Here is an 18704-nt window from a genome sequence, read left to right on the forward strand (position 1 = left end):
TGAACAAAGGTATTTACATTACTCAATCCAAATATGTGAAAGAAAATTTGAAGACATTTGGCATGGAAGACTCAAAACCAGTTGGAACACCTATGGTGACTGGACACAAATTGTCAAAGAATGATGATTCAACTAAGGTGAATCAAGCATTATATAGGTTAATGATTGGAAATCTACAATATGTTATACATAGCAAACCTAACATTGCATTAGTTATTGGAATTATTGCTAGATTCTCTACTAATCCCAAAGAAAATCATATGATGAGAATAAAAAGAATGCTAAGATACCTAAAAGGAATATAAGACTATGGTTTATAGTATAAGAGAAATAACAAATTTGAGTTGGAAGTTTATATAGATGTTGATTGGGATGGAAATTTGATGAAAGAAAAAGTACAAATGGAGGATTTTTATTTCTAGGAAAGAGACTAATTTTACAAACAAACAAGAAGCAGAACTGCATTTCACAATCTACAATAGAGGTTGGATATGTTGTTGCAATAGTAAATTGTTCTAATGGTGTGTGGATCAATCAATTGTTGAAAGGAATGAAGGAAGATAATACAGAACATGTTGTGATATATTATGATAACACAAGTGTTATTAACATATCAAAGAATCCTGGGATGCATACAAAGACTGAGCATATTGAGATTAAGTATCATTACTTAAGAGAGTTTGTACAAGACAAAGAAGTGAGATTGGGATATGTGAACACAAAAGAGTAGTTAGTTGACATATTCATTAAGCCACTACCTAAGGATGCTTTTGAGTATCAAAGAGGTAAGTTATAGGTCATCCCCATATCTAAAGAAAACTAAGTAGAAATATTGTATTGCATCAAATATTATGATCAAAATGTCTTAAAAATTGATGCAAGAAGTCACACTTTAGGAGATGCCTAAAGATGTAAAATGGAAGAAATTGAACTATGAGTAGATGAAGCTACAAAGAGGTAATGTTGAAATGAAATGTCTATATCAACTATTCTCATACATATTGATGTCTTTGGCATTGTTGTTAAAGAGGGAGAAGATTGCCAAGTTACTATACAAGTACACGTGTGTGTGTGTGTGTGTGTGTGTGTGTGTGTGTGTGTGTGTGTGTGTGTGTGTGTGTGTGTGTGTGTGTGTAAAGAGGGAGCGAATGATCAATTGTTGTTAAGAGACATATGTTGTTGAACTTGTGAGGTGTTGTACTGAAATGATAAAAGAGAGCATCTTTAGCTTGCATGGATGAGAATTAAAATTAAACTAAGAAAGAGAAAACACAAACACAAAGGGAGATAACTATACACATATTGAAGATTTTGGATTGTATGGTAACAAGTGAAGTTATGTGAGGTGTTGCCATCAATGCCAAAGAGGGAGATTGTTGGAAACTACAATTAGAAAAATTGTTATGTTTTCATTGATGTCAAACTTATTGGTAAGAGAGAATGTCAAACCTATTGGAGAGACATTTACTAATAGTGTAGAGTGCCATATCATTTGATTGATGAAGATGACTTAAAAAGAAGAGATATCAAGGTGAGTAAGTGAGTGTTGATGAGAAATAAGAAGTCAAGTATCATGGAAAATACAATGGGAACTTACTAAGTTAGCCATTGACAAGATAATGTATTGTTTAATCAACATATGAAGTGAAGAAGACATTTGGATGAAGTTTGGAGTTGAAGCAAGTCAAAAGGATAAGCTTGATTGAGTATCACTGTTGGTTGGTCAATGAAGGAGTTGAAGCAAAAGATTAAGAAACTTATGTAGGAGCTGAACAAAAAAATTCAAGCCAAGCAATAGTAATGGCTGAGAAAACCTATTGATGTTGAGCGAGACAATATAGTGTATGTTGAGCTACACAATGATGATCGAGCAGAAGAACACAATGATCGTTGAGTGACAACAAACATTCTAGTTTGTGGAAAAATCAAATTTGAAGTTGACATAGTTGAAATTTTGAATGAGTCAAGCATTTGGAAGATAAGGATTGACAAGCTAATATATTTAATGCATGAGGAAAGTTTTTTACATAATCAAAGGTAAGGATGGATTGAAGGATTCGATGAATTTGACCAAACCCTAAGATCAATGGTGATGTTTAAGTGGTAAAAAATTAAAATTACCTATTTAAGGAGGCACATGAGATATTTTCTAAGGTTGGTTTATTGTTGATTGGTGATTTTAAGGAGAAGTTGTGAAGAGCAAAACAATAGAGGAGAAGTGTGAAAGTGATTACTTGAGGAGGTGCCAAGCAAATCAATGATGAATCTATATCAATGAAGGCCAGTCAGTGAACCAATAGATGAGCGAATGAAGATATAAATTTGCAAGGTGAGTTGTATCTTACAAATCAAACCTACTATTACATTCTAACCATTGTATCAATCAAAATCATCAAATCAAGGTTGAACTAACAATTATTTTATAAATCCTTTAATCTAGGTGACATTCTAATGGAATGATCCAAAGTCCTCTAACAAGGTCACTCCTAATGGGATGATTGAAATCTTTTAACATGGTCACATTTAACAGTGTGTTGTATGACCTTTAATAGGGTTGGCTCTTAATAGAGCTCACTTCAGAAGAGTGAATAATTGGTAGGATGTTACTTGGTGGTTTTTCACACATTGGGTTTTCGCATTAAATCCTAGTGTCAACATGTTATTTTTATGTATGGATGTTATTATAATGCACACTATATCTTTTAGTAATTTATTTGCTGGTTGTTGACACTTATAAGAAATAGAGAGTTAAGAAATTGCATGAAATGTTAAAATTTTGAAGATATGTTATATAGACCGAGTGGGTATCTACGACTATTTAATATGTTTGAAGCTAGTAAAAGTAGAATTGGTACTTCTAGGCTTGAGGATAATTGATTCACGCTCCCCCCAATTATTCTAAATCATTATAACAACAAGGACATTAGTTTTGGCTCCTATACTTTCCCTCTAACATGGGCATCCAAACTTAGATTTGATGCATTACATTAAATATAATGAATTTTGGAATACTAGGAGATCAATAGTGCCTCTTTCAAAGAATCCAATTGGATATTCCTAATAGTCACTAATTTGTCCTCTTCACTTTTCATATTTATCACTAATAGTTGATTCCATGCAACCTTATGAATCTATTGCAGAAAAATGTGTGAAAAATATTAAAACTATTGCATCAATACACGTTAAGTTCTTGGGAACACTTTCCAAGGGAACTGGAACCATAAAATACAACATATGACCTTCAAGGTACATACCACACCTTAATACAAATTAAAGAGAAGATAGATCATAGCTATAAAGGCTGATTACTAGGATTTAATTGAAAGTTCAAAAAAGACACAATTAAGAATAATTCAAGATGTATTTGATCATCAACCTCATGAAGCTGGCTCCCGTCCCCGCCCCGTTCGGTGTTTTAAACATGATTGTTTTTCTCAAATGTCTATTTGGTGCATTATGTTTTGAGAAAGTTGCAAAACTCAAATATTCTTCTAGATTTCTTTTAAATAATAAGAGATGGATAATAACATAAAAAAGGAAGGGGAATTTTATAGAGCACATAAATGATTAATATGAAGATAAACTAGTTAAATAGGATTAAAATCACAATGAACAAGGGAAGAGGTAAAAATAAACGTGTGCATTTGAATGCTTTTAAGAGCTACAAATTGGACATAATAATTTGTTTGAGTGTTTAGGAGCTTGTGATGAATGCTCAACCCACTGTTTAACCTTTTGGATTCCTTAAGCATTTGATGATGAATAGAATAAATTGTGCATGCACATAGTCTATTTGTGCCTAGACTAATAACAAAAAAATGAAATAAAGTTAGGATTATCTAATCATAGGTCTAAATGAATTGATACAAATGCATGCAAGAGAACAAAAAATGAAAATGGAAAGCCTTATACCAACAATAAAAGATATACACAAGAGTATATGACACCAATACAAACCATGCAAGTAAAGAATGAGTTTTGAAACAATTCACCTTATTTGTTAGACTGCAGATAAATTGACCTTATTGACATCACCCGTGCAATATCCTAAAGATTTGAACAAAGACAAAAAGGAGCAATCTTTGGAAGTGAAATCTCTCAAGAAACCCAAAGTGCTAGTAGGTTGCTTCACCATCACAACAAAATTCCCAAGGAAGGAATACTTGAAATATTGAATGATTAACTCAAGAACAAAATTAGAATGAAAGATAAAGAGAGAAACATATCGAATTGGATATTGGAATTCATTTGAGAGTTGTTATTATGTACGATCATTTAAAGAAAAGGTTACAAAATTGAAATAAAATAATTGCTATATAGTCAAAACATTATTGATACCAATGTGATGCATTAAAATGTTAGTGGAATCTAGCATGATGCATGAACATTTACATATCATTTTGGGGCTTAACAATATTAAGCCAAATAAATATTAGGAATGATATATATATATACACACACACACACACACACACACACACACACACACACACACACACACACACACACACACACACACACACATACACACATATACATATATGTATACGCACACATACACACACATACATATTTACATACACACATGTATTGGCCAACACATAAAAGGCAAATGGACACAAAATCAAGAGACTAATATTAACACAAAGAGTATGATAAGGCTAGGTATGAGGCAGAACAAATCTAGATACAACACTAATGATTACACACTAAGGTGAGCTTGAAACATAAAATGATAATTGTAGAGTATGTAAATTATAATATAGCACAAAGCATGCACATATATCTTACAAGTGCTTTATTATAATTAATATCAAAACCAAAATTATATCATATAATTTTAATACTTCAAAAAAATAGTCTAATGACTAGATAATAAAGGGAAAACCATTGTCAAATTCCTTTATATCTAAATAGGCCACCTTGTAATAAATATAATAATAAACACTCTTGTGGACCATTTGGAAGAACAAGTTGATTATTTCACAACTTTGACTTGAATTGTTTAACAAATCATCAACTAAAAAGCCTTTAAATAGCCTACTTGTAGTGATTTTGGATTTATGTAATTAGATATTTTAAAAATCATTAACTAATTGTATTTGTAATCTCATCGAACATTATACTAGAAACTTTAATTAGTTATTAAGATTAGTATAAGTGTTGAACTAATTATACCATTCAAACCTTTAGAAATATAATAAATAAATGAAGAGACCAAAATGATGTTATGGTTGATCTTGATGAAATAAATAACCCTCAACCCTAACTCTCAAGAGAAGATGTCCCATTTTAAATCTAAAAAATACTTTGTGTTATAAAAATATGATGTGAAATTTGACAATATTACGCTCTAGTTATCAATGATCTGATTTGAAAAGGAAAGATATACCACATTCGTAGTAACTTCATGTGTGTCTACCATGTTACTAAACATGTCTTGTTCTACACTGCAAAATACTCAAGGTGTCACATGTAAAGACTAGTGAATCAAGGGCCCAACATATAGGATACATGATTCCAAGCTAAACACAATTGAACAATTTTGTGAGTGATGTGATAGTGGCAATGAATAGGATGAGGATATCTCTCTACAAGTTAATTGTGATCAAGTGTATATATTATACATATATTAGGGTTATAATGACACCCATTTTTTTAGGAGTTCAACATACCATATATTTGTAATATCTTGGTTGAATACATCTTGTATAATGATATATATTATGTAATATTCTCATCATTAAATAAATATTTAATCAAACCTTTGTTAATGGACCGATTGATTTAATATATCTCGAACCCATTTTTATTTTTGTTTCTGTAGGTAGTTGTAGTCATCGACTATCTTTGTACACCCTTGGAAAGGTTTCCCCAATAGGTATTTAAGCACAACTTATAGGTAGTTGTTCGTATGTGATTTGGATTGCTTCTTTGTACTGCAAATTCCTGTTGGGATTCTTTTTTGTTCACCATTTCAAAAGTGAAAGACCTTCCCTATTTGGCTATTCTAGTTTCGATGGGATTCAACCTCACCCTATTTTGGCTGTGTATTTCTTTGCTCGAATCTGGCAAATCAGAGCTCTATCTTTATTGCAAATGCTTATATTTATCTCTGGTAATGGATTGCATCAATTGCTTTGGTATTAATTAGCAAATGTATTGTTTTGGCACTAAGCATAGCTTAATTTAACATTCTGTATGGTCTACTACTAGTCTGTGATCCCAAGTAGCATTTATCGTATGACCTAATTGCTCTCTGTCAAACACGTTCCTCTCCATACACTATACGACCCTATCGTACAACCTTCCATTGCCTCCTTACGCATCATCCACACCTTCTATTGCCCTTCGTATGACTGCCCCTGTACCGTACAATCATCCCCTCACACACCCGTATGACCCTACCCTTCCCTATTGTAGAACCCTTGGTGACCACCAAACGACTGCCTAGTTTCCCACCGTATGACCACACAGTGACATCTCCATATCATACCACCCATTCTAGTCCGTATGGCCCTCAAATTTTCTCTGTGTATACCTGCCGGCTCACATTCGTACAACCATTCTTGTCTCTTGTATCTCATTGCAGTTTGGGGTTATTGTGGAACATTACATATTATTATCAATGAAATTTATTTTAGTTGACCATAAGCTCATTGCTAGAAGTTTAATTGTGTAAGGAAGTCGAGTATGCAAAAACAATTTCCTACACCAATTTTTGTAGGAGAGGGATACATATGTTTTTGAAACTCTATTCTTTGCAGGTGTAGAAAGATGTCCATCTAAAGAATACATTAAAATAAATAAATAATGTAAACCATAATGCTACACTGTATATGGGAAATATCTTTTGGAAGAATGCCACACTCCAAAACAAGTTCAATTATATTCTTTCACTACAAATAACAATTATAATACAATGTTATATAGCCAATGCTCTATTGAAGTTTTTTGTGTACTTCCATAATTTTGGAGCAACTGCAACAGTTTTCAGTGGTTACATTTGGAGTTTACTTCTAGAATGAATTTGCACTCACATAGAAGTTGACTTCTAGAATGAATTTGTACTCACATAGATTACATTGATGTTTGTAGAAATGAACGTGATTTGTCATTGTAAAAATAATTTCCATAAGTTCAATTTCTAGAGTTTTCCTCCCTTGGTGTTTAGAACTCGTACTTACAAAAAAGTGATGACAACATCTTTGAAAGCTTGTTAAGGTAACATTTTCTTCTCATGCCAAAACTTTAGAACTAATAGATAATATTGGAATAAACAAATAATTGCATAATATATACTATAGCAATTGCTAATGTAAGTTAGGCAAGAGCCTACAACACAATGGTAAATTGTGAGCCTCTTATTGAAGAGGTCTTGGGTTCGAATCTACTTGTGGTTAAAAAAATAACAATAATTAATCATAACACATAGTAATTAATCTTGGCTTTGGCCTTTACTCATCAAAAAAAATAAAATTGCTAATTATACATTGGAAGCACTCTAAGACCAAATAGAGAAGCACTCTAAGACCAACATTCTATTTGACATAATTAAATCAAGTTCTCTGCACACAAGATATTTTGTGTTTAAATCAACTCCAAAACTACTTTAAATGTAGGTTGTATTTGCAAACTCAAATTGTTTTATTATTGTTATGCTTTGTTATGAATTATACCTTATACAAAACTTGTGACAATTGTTACTTATTGGTGAAAACTATACTATCTAACAAATATAGTTGTTATGATTAGATTGTTGACAATGTCTTAAGTACCCTCTATATATACACATTTTTTAATGAAAGAATTAAACTTACATACTTAAAATTAAATAAACATAAAAAAAATATAAACTAAATTGATTGGAGCACAAAAATTTAACTTAAACAAAATAATATATAAAACAAAATAATATTATTTATTTGAATTAATTATTAATTTTCATATAATAATACACCACCTAAACTAGACAAAGTAGAAAGAAAAAGTTATGTCCTTTTCAAATTATTAAATATACAATAACTAACCTTATATTGACAAGGACTGTAACAATAGCCAAATACACCTTGTGAGAAATCCCTTTTTCTCTTCCACTCATTTGACATCACACGAGCCGTGCCTTCACATTTCTTTTACCTGCAGTAATGTTTTTTTTACCCTGAAAGTCACTCTGCCGACAAATTTTTTTACCCCAACAATCACAATCTATCGAATGATTTGCCCCCACAAGTAAACGGCAAACATTTCCAGCCTGTCTTATTCTTTTCAATTAAACTCCGCGCAAATCTGACGCAATCAATGACAAATTGTACTCTGCGACACTAAGATACGGCTCCAACTACTCCCGACATGACGTCTAGTTAACGAAAAGACATGAATGCTTCGCTCTCAGCGTACCTCTAGTCTAAGTAGCTATTTTTATATTATACCAGCGTTTTAGGATCCCACAGGTCGCCAGTTCGATTCCCAGCCGTCCAAAGATTTCCACTTCCAAGTTGGTTCAAGAAGAAAATCTTTAAAGCTCTATGCATTTTTTGTGGGCTTTATGATTAGATCTGTGAAACTTCAATTTGTATTTTTTTTTTCCTGGTGTTCATATAATTTCAGCCTTTGATTTCTAAATTTTACAGGCGAAGATTTAGATCTCGTCGACCATGGGGATAGGCAAGATTTGCGTGGCGGTTTTGTTGGTTTTGGCTTTGAGCGTGAGTTTTTCGTCGGCGAAGACGAAGCGGATCTGTGACAGGGGGTGGGAGTGCAAGGGAGAATATTGCTGCAATAAGACTATAACTGAGGTGTTTACCGTGGATCAGTTTGAGGAACTATTTTCGAAGAGAAATTCTCCAATTGCTCATGCTGTGGGGTTTTGGGATTACCATTCCTTTATTAGCGCTGCGGCATTGTACGAGGGGATAGGTTTTGGTACGACCGGAGGAATGTTGTCGCAGCAGAAGGAGCTTGCTGCTTTTTTCGGCCACATTGCAGCTGAAACGACATGTAAGATCTGAATACCCTAGGCTACTTTATTTTCTTTGTTCTGTTATTTTTGCGAGGCAATAACTTTTTTTGTTAGGTTTTGAAAAACGATTGAAAATCCTAGGTTTCGAAGGGGTTGATAATATTCCACATTGCGATGGAGTGGTTTGTTTATGGGATTTCTATTGGTTGCTTAACTGGTTTGGTTATATCTAAGGTGTGAAGGTGTTTTGTTTTGCTTTTTGAACACACTCTGTTTCAATGAACGCTATGTTTCTTTTCTAATGGAAATTTCCCCGTTTTGTAAAATTCGCGTTTTAAAAATAAATTGTGTCATGTAAATTCTCCACTAAAGGTAATGTTTTGCATAGATGCCACATCCTAGTGGTATCGTTTATCGCATCTTAGATGGCAGGACAGAAAAGTTGCAGCTGATATGCCTTGATGGACAAATATGTCTTTTTCTGGTGGAGGTGCCATGAGCAGGACGCATCTCGACTGTCGCTTAGATGCCTCTAACAAGAGGCATCTCTTCTGTGTTTTTGGTGCCATGATGGAGAGCTATCTATCTGTTTCGTGACCTATTTGCCACACGCTAACACTTATATGGCTGAGATGCTTAAACTGAGAGTATCGATTGTGGCTTAGATGGGATGTCCAAGAAGTGTCTCTTCTTTCGCTTAATCCCATCATCAATATGTGTTTTCTTTAGCTTAGATGCTTAGACAGATAGGCATCTCTTATGAGTATTAGATGCCACGACTCAGTGCTATCTCCTCTGCCGGTTAGATTCGATTAACTAGAGGTATCTCTTCTTTGCTTAGTTGTGAAGGAGTGAGAGGTATCTGTTCTGAGGTGTATTTCATTGAGAGGTAGATCTAGGTCCTGTATGGCCCAGATACAACAACAAATGGTTGTCTTGTCTGTGTTTTAGATGCTATGAATGGGAGGTAATCGGCAGCTTAGATGCTACCATCATGAGGCGTCTCTTATGTGGCTTAGATGCTTTGACCCAGAGATGTCTATGGTTAAAATCAACCAGTAACTTAGATGTGGTATTTCATCCAATGTCAACTCATGTTGTCTTCTTAAAATGCACAGGTATTGAATCTATGTTATGATAGTGCCTGAATGCCATATAGTTACTTTTATTCATGCCAATTTATCTGTATTAGAAGCAAGAGAAGAAACCTTCCATTTGATGCTTCTGTCTCTAGATCTTGGAAATAACACAATTGTGGTGGGCTTGTAATTATATTCTTAGTAATTTCCTTATCATTCAGTTTGCTTGTCGTAATGTGATGATCTATTACAATATATCCCATTGGTAATGTTTTTCGTATGAAATGCTTGAACTTGGGTATATTCAGGGTTTGATGTTAGATATCTACGAGACCAGCATTGCTGCAGTCTTCAGATTGAAAGTGCTTGAAATGTTTGTTTTCGTGTAGTTTAGCATCTTTGGTGAGATCCAGAGGGTTGGAATTCATATTGTGATAATAGCTGAATACAATTTGGTCACTTATTCATGCTTAGTTTCTTTGTATGATTTAGAGGAGAAAGTGCCAGCCATTCTAGAAAGTATCAAATGAAAATAAGTAGAAGATTTATGCAGCTACATGCCATTTATGTTACTATTGTAAGCAGCCAAGTACCATTTGCATCAGATCTGTCTCTTTACATGATATATTTAAATTGTTAGTACTCTTTTTTGACACTTATATAGTGAAGATATTTGTGATATATCTTGGTCACATTTTTGATAAGCAAATACAACTAGTGATATAGATTGTGTAGATCTCCTTTATAGAATTCTCTTTTTTGTTTTACTTGACCGTTCATGGATAAATGTTCTCATGTCTATTGTGCTGCTAAGTCTTGGAAACAGCATACCTGAACATGAAGCTTATACTTCTTTTCTCAGTTGTTTTTTGTGTGTTGGGTATATCTTCTCAGCTGGATTACCTCTTTGGGATGCTTCCGTACATGGCTAAATGTTCCTCATGTTTATTGTGCTGCTAAGTCTTGGAAACAGTATACCTGAACATGAAGCTTATACTTCTTTTCTCAGTTGTTTTCTGTGTGTTGGGTATATCTTCTGAGTTGGATTCCCGCTTTGGGATGCTTCTGAGTTATTCAAACATCACTTCTTTGGACTTGTGATTGCCAAAAGCATAGGAAAGTCAAACAATCAAATGGTTCTCTTGGCAAAAAATTCAAATGATCTGTTCAGTTGAATTTTCTGGTGCTAGTCAGAATGCTTTTTCGTCTAACTCCACAGCTTTTATTCTCTTTAGGATTTTTAAGACCATGATGAAGAGATATCTAATGCTGACGTTATCATTGTGAAACTGTCAAACAACATCAGAGAGAATGTCAGAGAAGGGGTTATTTCCCAAAGTTCAGGAATTGAACAGTCTAATATCCACATACTGCTCTTGTGACTGTGGAATGTAAAACAATATTAAAAATATTGAAGAAACGCTGTCCTTCTCTAAAGCCTTACACTAGCAATTACATTCTCTACAACATCTATCTTGATGAAGTTGTGGAGGATAATGTCGGTTAGTGAAACCTTGCAAACCTTGGGAACCAAGTAATGTCATATGCTGAAATGGATTTACTTGACTTGATTTACAGGTGGCTATGGTGTTGCAACTGGTGGCCCATTGGCTTGGGGCTTATGCTATAAAGAGGAAATGAGCCCGGATCAATTCTATTGTGACCAAAGCTTAATTTACCCATGCGCTCCTGGAGCCAGTTACCATGGACGTGGTGCATTGCCACTTTACTGGTAGGCTAAAATTGTTTCATTAACAATCAGAAATTTACAGGTCATGCCAAGTTTTTATTCTGGCAACTAATGTGTTTCCATTTCTACAATCTCGTCAGGGACAAATGTCTAATTTGATTTGCAAGCAACGCTCTGGAATGATTAGGATGCAATCCTAATGTGTTTGAATTTAACATTGTGTCTACTTTGATGGTGAAATACAGTGAATTTTCAAAAATATCAGTCCTAGAGAACATGATTTGTTTTCGGTCAATGGAGGTCTTAGAGCATTTAGGTTTCATAGGATGCATTCCTTAACGTTTGAATTTAACATGGTGTTTACTTAGATGGTGAAATACAGTGAATTTTCACAAATATCACTCATAGAGAACATGATTTGTTTTCGGTGAATGGAGGTCTTAGAACATTTAGGTTTCATCTCATCAGTTTTTGTTTTGGTTGCAGGAACTACAACTATGGACGGGTTGGTGAAGGAATTAAAGTTGATATACTTAATCATCCAGAATATTTGTCAGATAATGCCACAATTGCATTTCAAGCTGCAATATGGCAGTGGATGACCCCTACCAAGCCAAAACAGCCTTCAGCTCATGATGTGATGGTGGGTAAATGGGTTCCTACCAAAAATGACACGGCCTCTTTCAGGTTTCCTGGTTTTGGAATGACCATCAATGTTCTAGATGGGGGTTTAGAATGTGGGAAAGGGGAGGTTGAGAAAATGAGCCGAAGAGTTTCACACTACCTGCATTTCCTTGATTTGATGGGTGTTGGGCAAGATAATTCTGGTTTGAATCTTGATTGCGGTGAGCAGGTTCCTCTTAATCCTGTCTCAGATTCATCTTCTCGTTAGCTGGATGATTATGGGAGTATATAATCTAAAGACTAAAACTTGGTTGATTGTATTGATGCTAGGCTAAATAAAATGGTATACCTGGCCATTATGTTGTATGGTTTTAGCTCTCTGTTGCTCAATTAGTAAGATATCTTCCACGGTGAAAGAATTTTAGGGTGTTACCGTTCATTTGCAAGTGTTAGTGAATAAGGTTTCTTGCCGATTATGTAATATATGCCTGCAATGTTACAGATGCTGTCTGTGCAAAAATGTACTACATTAAATTTAATGTTGATCCATGATCAACTCATGTTGTTTTTTATTTGGTGCTATCCTGCAATTTCAAATGCAGATGACTTGAAATAATGTATAAACATAAAATTCTTTATGTTGGCCTGGTCTTCATGTCCTTGGTTGTATGTTAATCCCATATATATTGCTTTACTTATGGACTCTTGGCAACTGCAAACAAATTTGAAATGTCATATCATGATATTATTTGGTACAACTCATGTAATGAACTAATTTAATGGTTGACCTGTCTTGCTTGGATAATGGATGTGATTTTATCAACATTTGTCTTAAATGTATAATCTATTCTGCGATGGCTAAGCCATTGTTTTGTGTTGGACGTGTTTTCATTTGTTGGCTGAATTTCAGTATTTGTTGTGGAAGAACTAGTGTCTCGTGACATTATTCTTTCATAAAACATAATTGGGATCTGTGCACTTTTTGTTGGGAAGCTTTTCAGAGATACTTTTTCCTTCCTGGGCATTTTTTGTTTGTTATCTTGGATTTCTTGGCTTTAACCATTAACAATTCATTGATTTAGCAGCAGCAAATATGAAGATTTTGAATGTGGATTCACAGGCATTTGTATTCTGCTGAAGCGTGTCTATGCTGAAATAATTTTCCCTGTGAACTTGTAATCCTATTTGGCAAAGGTGCTTTACACCCTTATACATGGACATGTGATTTTAAATTTGTTTTCTTCTCAAATTTGATTATGCTCTGATTATAACTTGACAACATCAGTGTGAATTTTAAGTTCTATTTTTTGAAACCTTAATGTACTGATGTGTGATTTTCATCTGTGTTCATCCGAGGCATCATTATGTTGAAACAACTTTAACCTTGTAATATCACTGTGAACTTCAATCCCATCTTTCTTGATATGTTTTCCACCATGATGTGTGGATGTTTGATTTTGCATCAAACAGGTTTGAGGGATGACATTTGAAATAATGAGTGATTGCTTGATAAGCCTCTCCGATATGAAGAGTATTTGTCAGAAAGTAGGCGTAATCAACTGATTTTATGTAGCTTGCGTATGCATACCTTGGCGAACACAAATGTGCAGGCTGCTTCTTTAGATTGATGATAAACTTTTTGACATCTTAGACTAGACTAGGATCTGTTAGAAATGTAAATCCTTGAGGTAAGCGTTGATCTTGGACTTGCTTTACTATGCTCTTTATTGGTGCTCTTATAGTTGTTGGAAAGTAATTAATGAATCCTAAATACCAATAAATATTAAAGTACATAAAAATAAGACTAAGATTTTTCTTGCAATTCCATTAGTTTGAACGAGGACAGTTGAGGTCATAGGTTAACTCGTTTCAATTGCTTGTGATTTTCAATTTTGCTGTTTAGATGTGCAAAGAAGAGATAATGTAATTAGTTGAATTAAGTAGTTCAAATAAATTATGTTTGTAGGCTAAATGACTTAATAGGGATAAAAAATTAAAATATTATAAAGTCATCTTTATGGAAGAAAAATAACTAAAGTTTGAAAAAGTGGTTTTATAAATAGATAGGAGCGTTTTGAAAGGACTATCTTGGAAATTGTCAATTTTTTCCTCAAGCATTTTAGTAAATTTTCTTTGGGATTCGGAACAATTGTTCAACTACTCAATTTAGGATAAAACCCTTTAAGACAATATTAATTTTTTAGCAGACTGATTTAGATTTTTCAGATTTTATAGACTTTTGGAATAAATTTGATTAATCTTTTAGATTCAGAATCAGCTAGGTTTTCAAGTTCAAATTCACTCAGATTTGCCATTTTAAAGTTATAGAGAGGAGGAAATCAAAGTTTAGACTTTCAAAAATAGAGGCAAACGAGAAAAGCAAAATCAGTTGAGACCATGCTAAAAATAACAGTTTAACAACACATTAACAGAGATCAAAGTTTGGTGAGTGCGAAACTAGACAACCAGGAACACTTGGCATCCTACGAAAGAGAGAACCCCAATCCTATGAGAGGAACGTTAAATGGACGGCCTTTGCATTGTAAAGTGGTTGGTGGGGGTAGGGATTTCTGAATGAATAACATGAATAAATTGTATATCTTCATTTCATTTTTCACATTTCTTTTGACTCAAGTAGCTAAGGAAATATCTTTACATATTGTCTATGTTGAACTATTGTCTAGTGTTATTCAAGATTAATGTAAATCTTTCATTATTAATTAGACAGATGTGATTTGTGAGGATTTTTTTGTAAAATTTAGTTGCTAGAGTCTTATAAGTATGTGATTAGAGAGTTGTTATTAAGAGATGTATATGCTAAATTTGTTATTATAAATGGTAGATTGAGTGTGATAATTTATTTGTCCATGTAAGAAATTGATCTATACTTTGAACAACATTTCTCAAACAATCAAACAATCTATCTTCCTATATGACAAATTCACGAAAGAGTAATTATTTTTAAAATTATTATTTCACCCATATCTATAAAAATAAATGACCTGGAAAAATTAATTACCATGTCTAGCCACCTAGACTTTGAATATATTATAGTGTAGTATTGAGCATATCAACATCCATATGTTGGCCAAATATGAACTAGTTTTAATCATAAGAACTTACATTCTCTTAAAAATTCTTGCATAAAGGTTGATACACCTCAAATTCAATGGAGTGAGTTTAGGAGTGGAAGCAATTTTTAATGAGAGATTCTTGTTAAAGTTAATGAATGTCTTAAAAATGTTCACCCAAGGAAAGAAAAATAATGAGCAATTAGGGAAAATATGTATGAATTTCTTTATGATGGAAAACGGTTAATTAAAGGGGGGAATTATAAACATTCTTGTTTGTTGAAGTTGGATGGTAGACATATATGCAAGGAAGAAGATCAACTTTCAAGGATATCAAGGTTCATGAGGAACTAGGCAACATGAAGACCTCATGTTGTATCTAGTCTTTTGTTAAGTTGTTACAATCTAATTATCATGATAACTTTTAATTGAGGATATTTAATAGTCAAGCTAAATACTTGACAAAACACCTAAATTAAAGTTATAATAAATGTTGACTATTTTTTAGACCACGAGGAACATACATAATTTCATGAAAAAAGATCAAGGAACTAACTTCATGAATTTTTATGGTAAAGTGTATTCTTTTTATGCCTTGAAAAATCTAAAATTTATATTTTGGTTGTATGCGAAATTCATGTAGATAAGTGTGAGAATTATATGTGCATTTTCTTTTGAATATTCACAACCTTAGTGTCTTTTAATTTACCTATTATTTCTATGACTACATTATAAACTCTTTCCTCTTCATGCTTATAGGTAGATGTGTGTCTCTACATAAGGTCTCTTAACGTCATTCTAAACCTTGTAAGGTCCCAAACAAAATTGTCTATGTGTCATCCTATTATAATTAATAGTCTTATACATATTTGTATTTCATTATATGGCCTTTCTAGTAACCTCATAAGCATTGAGTTCTTACTACTAGTTACAAAAATACTAGGATAAGCTTTTTCTTACAATAGTTGAAACATTCATATATAAATGTTTAGAGGAAATTTACAACATTTCAACAACTTTAAAACCATTTTCTAGACATGTAAAATTGGACCATCTCTTTGCCAAATGAATTTTCTTGATCAACATAGGGATTTTTTGAGAGTCCCCTCATGAAATTTTGTTGTTTCACCTTCTTATAATGGGCAATGACTAGGCAACCACAAAAATGGTCAAATAGATTAAGGTGACATTTAGTATTTTATTGTTTCAATATAAGAGAACACTTAGTCTTTTGTTTATGAAAAGTCATTAAAAATAAGAAACTATATATACAAACTTCTAAATTCGTGCTCTTGTATTAGACCAAATTTGAATAACAATTATATGTAATTATAAATCTAAAAAATCAACTAACCATTTTACCTTGATCCGAAAGAATTTTTACAATAATTTTGATCATAAAAATTTCTCCTCTTTCATTATAAAAGTTTACCTAAATCCATGATAATGATTAGTTACCTATTTTTCTGATGACAAATTTCATTATGTATTCGATTTCCGCTTTAAAATCTTATAATTTTTTCTTAACACATAATATAAAAAATAAATTATAATTTTCAATATATATAAAAAAATAATACACTTGTACGTGAGTTTCAGCTTTTGATTGGATTAATTGCAGACAAGATAAAAATCACAATGCTATAAACCAATTCAAATCGGACTCTCAAACTTTAGAAGAACAAGATCCCTGGCCTGGTTTAGATTCAGGCTGCAGCGATCCACATGATTGAAAAGATGATCGCTCTGGTTCGTAAAGCTCTGTTGCTTCTCTTTAATATCCTCTACCACAATTCGCAGGGCATTCTCCATTGAACTGACATCGATGCTCCTGAGAATCGAACTGATGGTGCTTTCCAGTTTCTCCACCGAAACCCTAATTTTTTCCACCTCTTCAATCCCCAAATTGGTTCTTTTGTGCAGTTCGTCAATAACCTCACGCCGCCCCTTCACCGTCTCGTATTTCATCCACAGGAAATCGAGCAGTTCGGGCATGAATCCCATGGCAGTCAATGAAATGGCAGCCATGGCGTTCACTACAGGCGATGCCGTCACGGCCGGCACCACTACAGAGCAAATCAACACCGTCGCAAGCGTTGACACGAAAATAATGCAAAATATTTGCAGTACCTTCTTGAGCTTCATGTCCAATTTTTTCCTTTTAGAGGCGAGTTTCACCAAGATCTGTTTCTGCCGTTCGCCGATGGCCTCAAATTGACGGAAAAAATCATCATTGAAGGGATCCACGGCCGTTTTGAATTTTTCAAGCCCTTCCAGAACCATCTTGTACTGTTCCTCGCTGGGATGAGGGTTTTCAGTCGCTATGTTCTGTAAAGCGATCTGAATTATAAGCTGGTTGTCCTTCGCTCTTCTCAAGGAATCTTGCAGCCCGGTGTAAAATCTTAAGGTCTCTTTACTGTTATCCAAATAATCTTTTATCAGGTCGCACAGATCTGGATCATCCCAGATTTCTTTATTGGAGTCCAGAACGAGGTCGAAGACTTTCTGATCCATTTTCTGAAAGCAGGAAGTAACGTCCTTTAAAGAATCTAAAGACAAGCTTTGCTTTCCCCCGCCATTTTCAGCGGCCTTCATTATTCGCCCTATCTGAGCTTTAAGCCCTTCGCCGAATTTCTTCATGTCTGCGTCCATTTTACCGGGGCTTCCTTCACAATCAGGCTTTTTCCTAGCTTTCTTGCAAAGCCCGCAGCTAATCTTGCTTCCCATCTCCTCCGAAACGCTAAGAATATAAATGAAGCAGAATTAGAGTTGAAAATCTGTCTCTTTGAAAATAAATTCTTTCAGTATTTAGTTGTAAATCCAGGCCTGATCTACAACTTACAATTGGTCTTATCTTGTGATTAGCAAAATGAATATTTATAAACGCTTTTAGAATTAGTGAGTCATAGACAGTACGCGTTATCGTTCGATAGAATGTGGATGAAAGATTTTTCTTGACGCACCAAATGAAAGTTCCAGCCTCCTCATCTCCTACAACATTTCATTCACTGGCGCTGAAAATTGTAAATACGCGTTCAAGATTAAATATCTAAATTCCGGTGTCCAAACCACGTCACCGGGAACTTGATCGTGTTTTTTCCAAAATTGACCCAATAAATGCGCTGCACACTCTGTTCTTCAGAACCACACACGCAGAAAAGATTGCCAGCTAGCACTGCACCGTCACTAAGGTAGCCACCGCCATTTACTAAAATGCCAGCCGTCAGATATTTGCGCCCGACATTGAAACTTTAGTAGTGTGGTTTTTAAATGCTTAG

General features: G+C 33.9%; 1 protein-coding gene and 1 pseudogene across 5 annotated transcripts; one reads left to right on the forward strand and one right to left on the reverse strand.

Annotated features, from left to right (window-relative positions):
* Positions 1 to 8453: 8453 nt before the first annotated feature.
* Positions 8454 to 12993, forward strand: LOC149563937 (chitinase-like protein 1). 3 transcript variants are annotated; one of them, XM_089827049.1, is made up of 4 exons: positions 8454 to 8539; positions 8634 to 9000; positions 11620 to 11773; positions 12218 to 12993. In XM_089827049.1, the coding sequence occupies exons 2-4, from the start codon at positions 8658 to 8660 to the stop codon at positions 12621 to 12623; spliced, it is 903 nt and encodes a 300-aa protein (XP_089683175.1). In that variant the 5' UTR covers positions 8454 to 8539; positions 8634 to 8657; the 3' UTR covers positions 12624 to 12993. The 3 variants fall into 3 exon arrangements, with proteins under 3 accessions (XP_089683175.1, XP_089683173.1, XP_089683174.1); XM_089827047.1 differs by having other exon boundaries at positions 8454 to 8497; XM_089827048.1 differs by having other exon boundaries at positions 8454 to 9000.
* A 3969-nt stretch (positions 12994 to 16962) lies between these two features.
* LOC149563938 (UPF0496 protein At4g34320 pseudogene) lies at positions 16963 to 18450 on the reverse strand (annotated as a pseudogene). 2 transcript variants are annotated; one of them, XR_016364127.1, is made up of 2 exons: positions 18343 to 18450; positions 16963 to 18166 (listed from the first exon to the last, which is right to left on the reverse strand). The product of XR_016364127.1 is annotated as a UPF0496 protein At4g34320 pseudogene, transcript variant X1 (transcript). The 2 variants fall into 2 exon arrangements; XR_016364128.1 differs by having other exon boundaries at positions 18269 to 18423.
* Positions 18451 to 18704: the final 254 nt, after the last annotated feature.

Source organism: Cupressus sempervirens, chromosome 4, assembly GCF_028749045.1.
Source record: "Cupressus sempervirens isolate cs-2001-9-10 chromosome 4, ASM2874904v1, whole genome shotgun sequence".
NCBI classification, from domain to species: domain Eukaryota; kingdom Viridiplantae; phylum Streptophyta; class Pinopsida; order Cupressales; family Cupressaceae; genus Cupressus; species Cupressus sempervirens.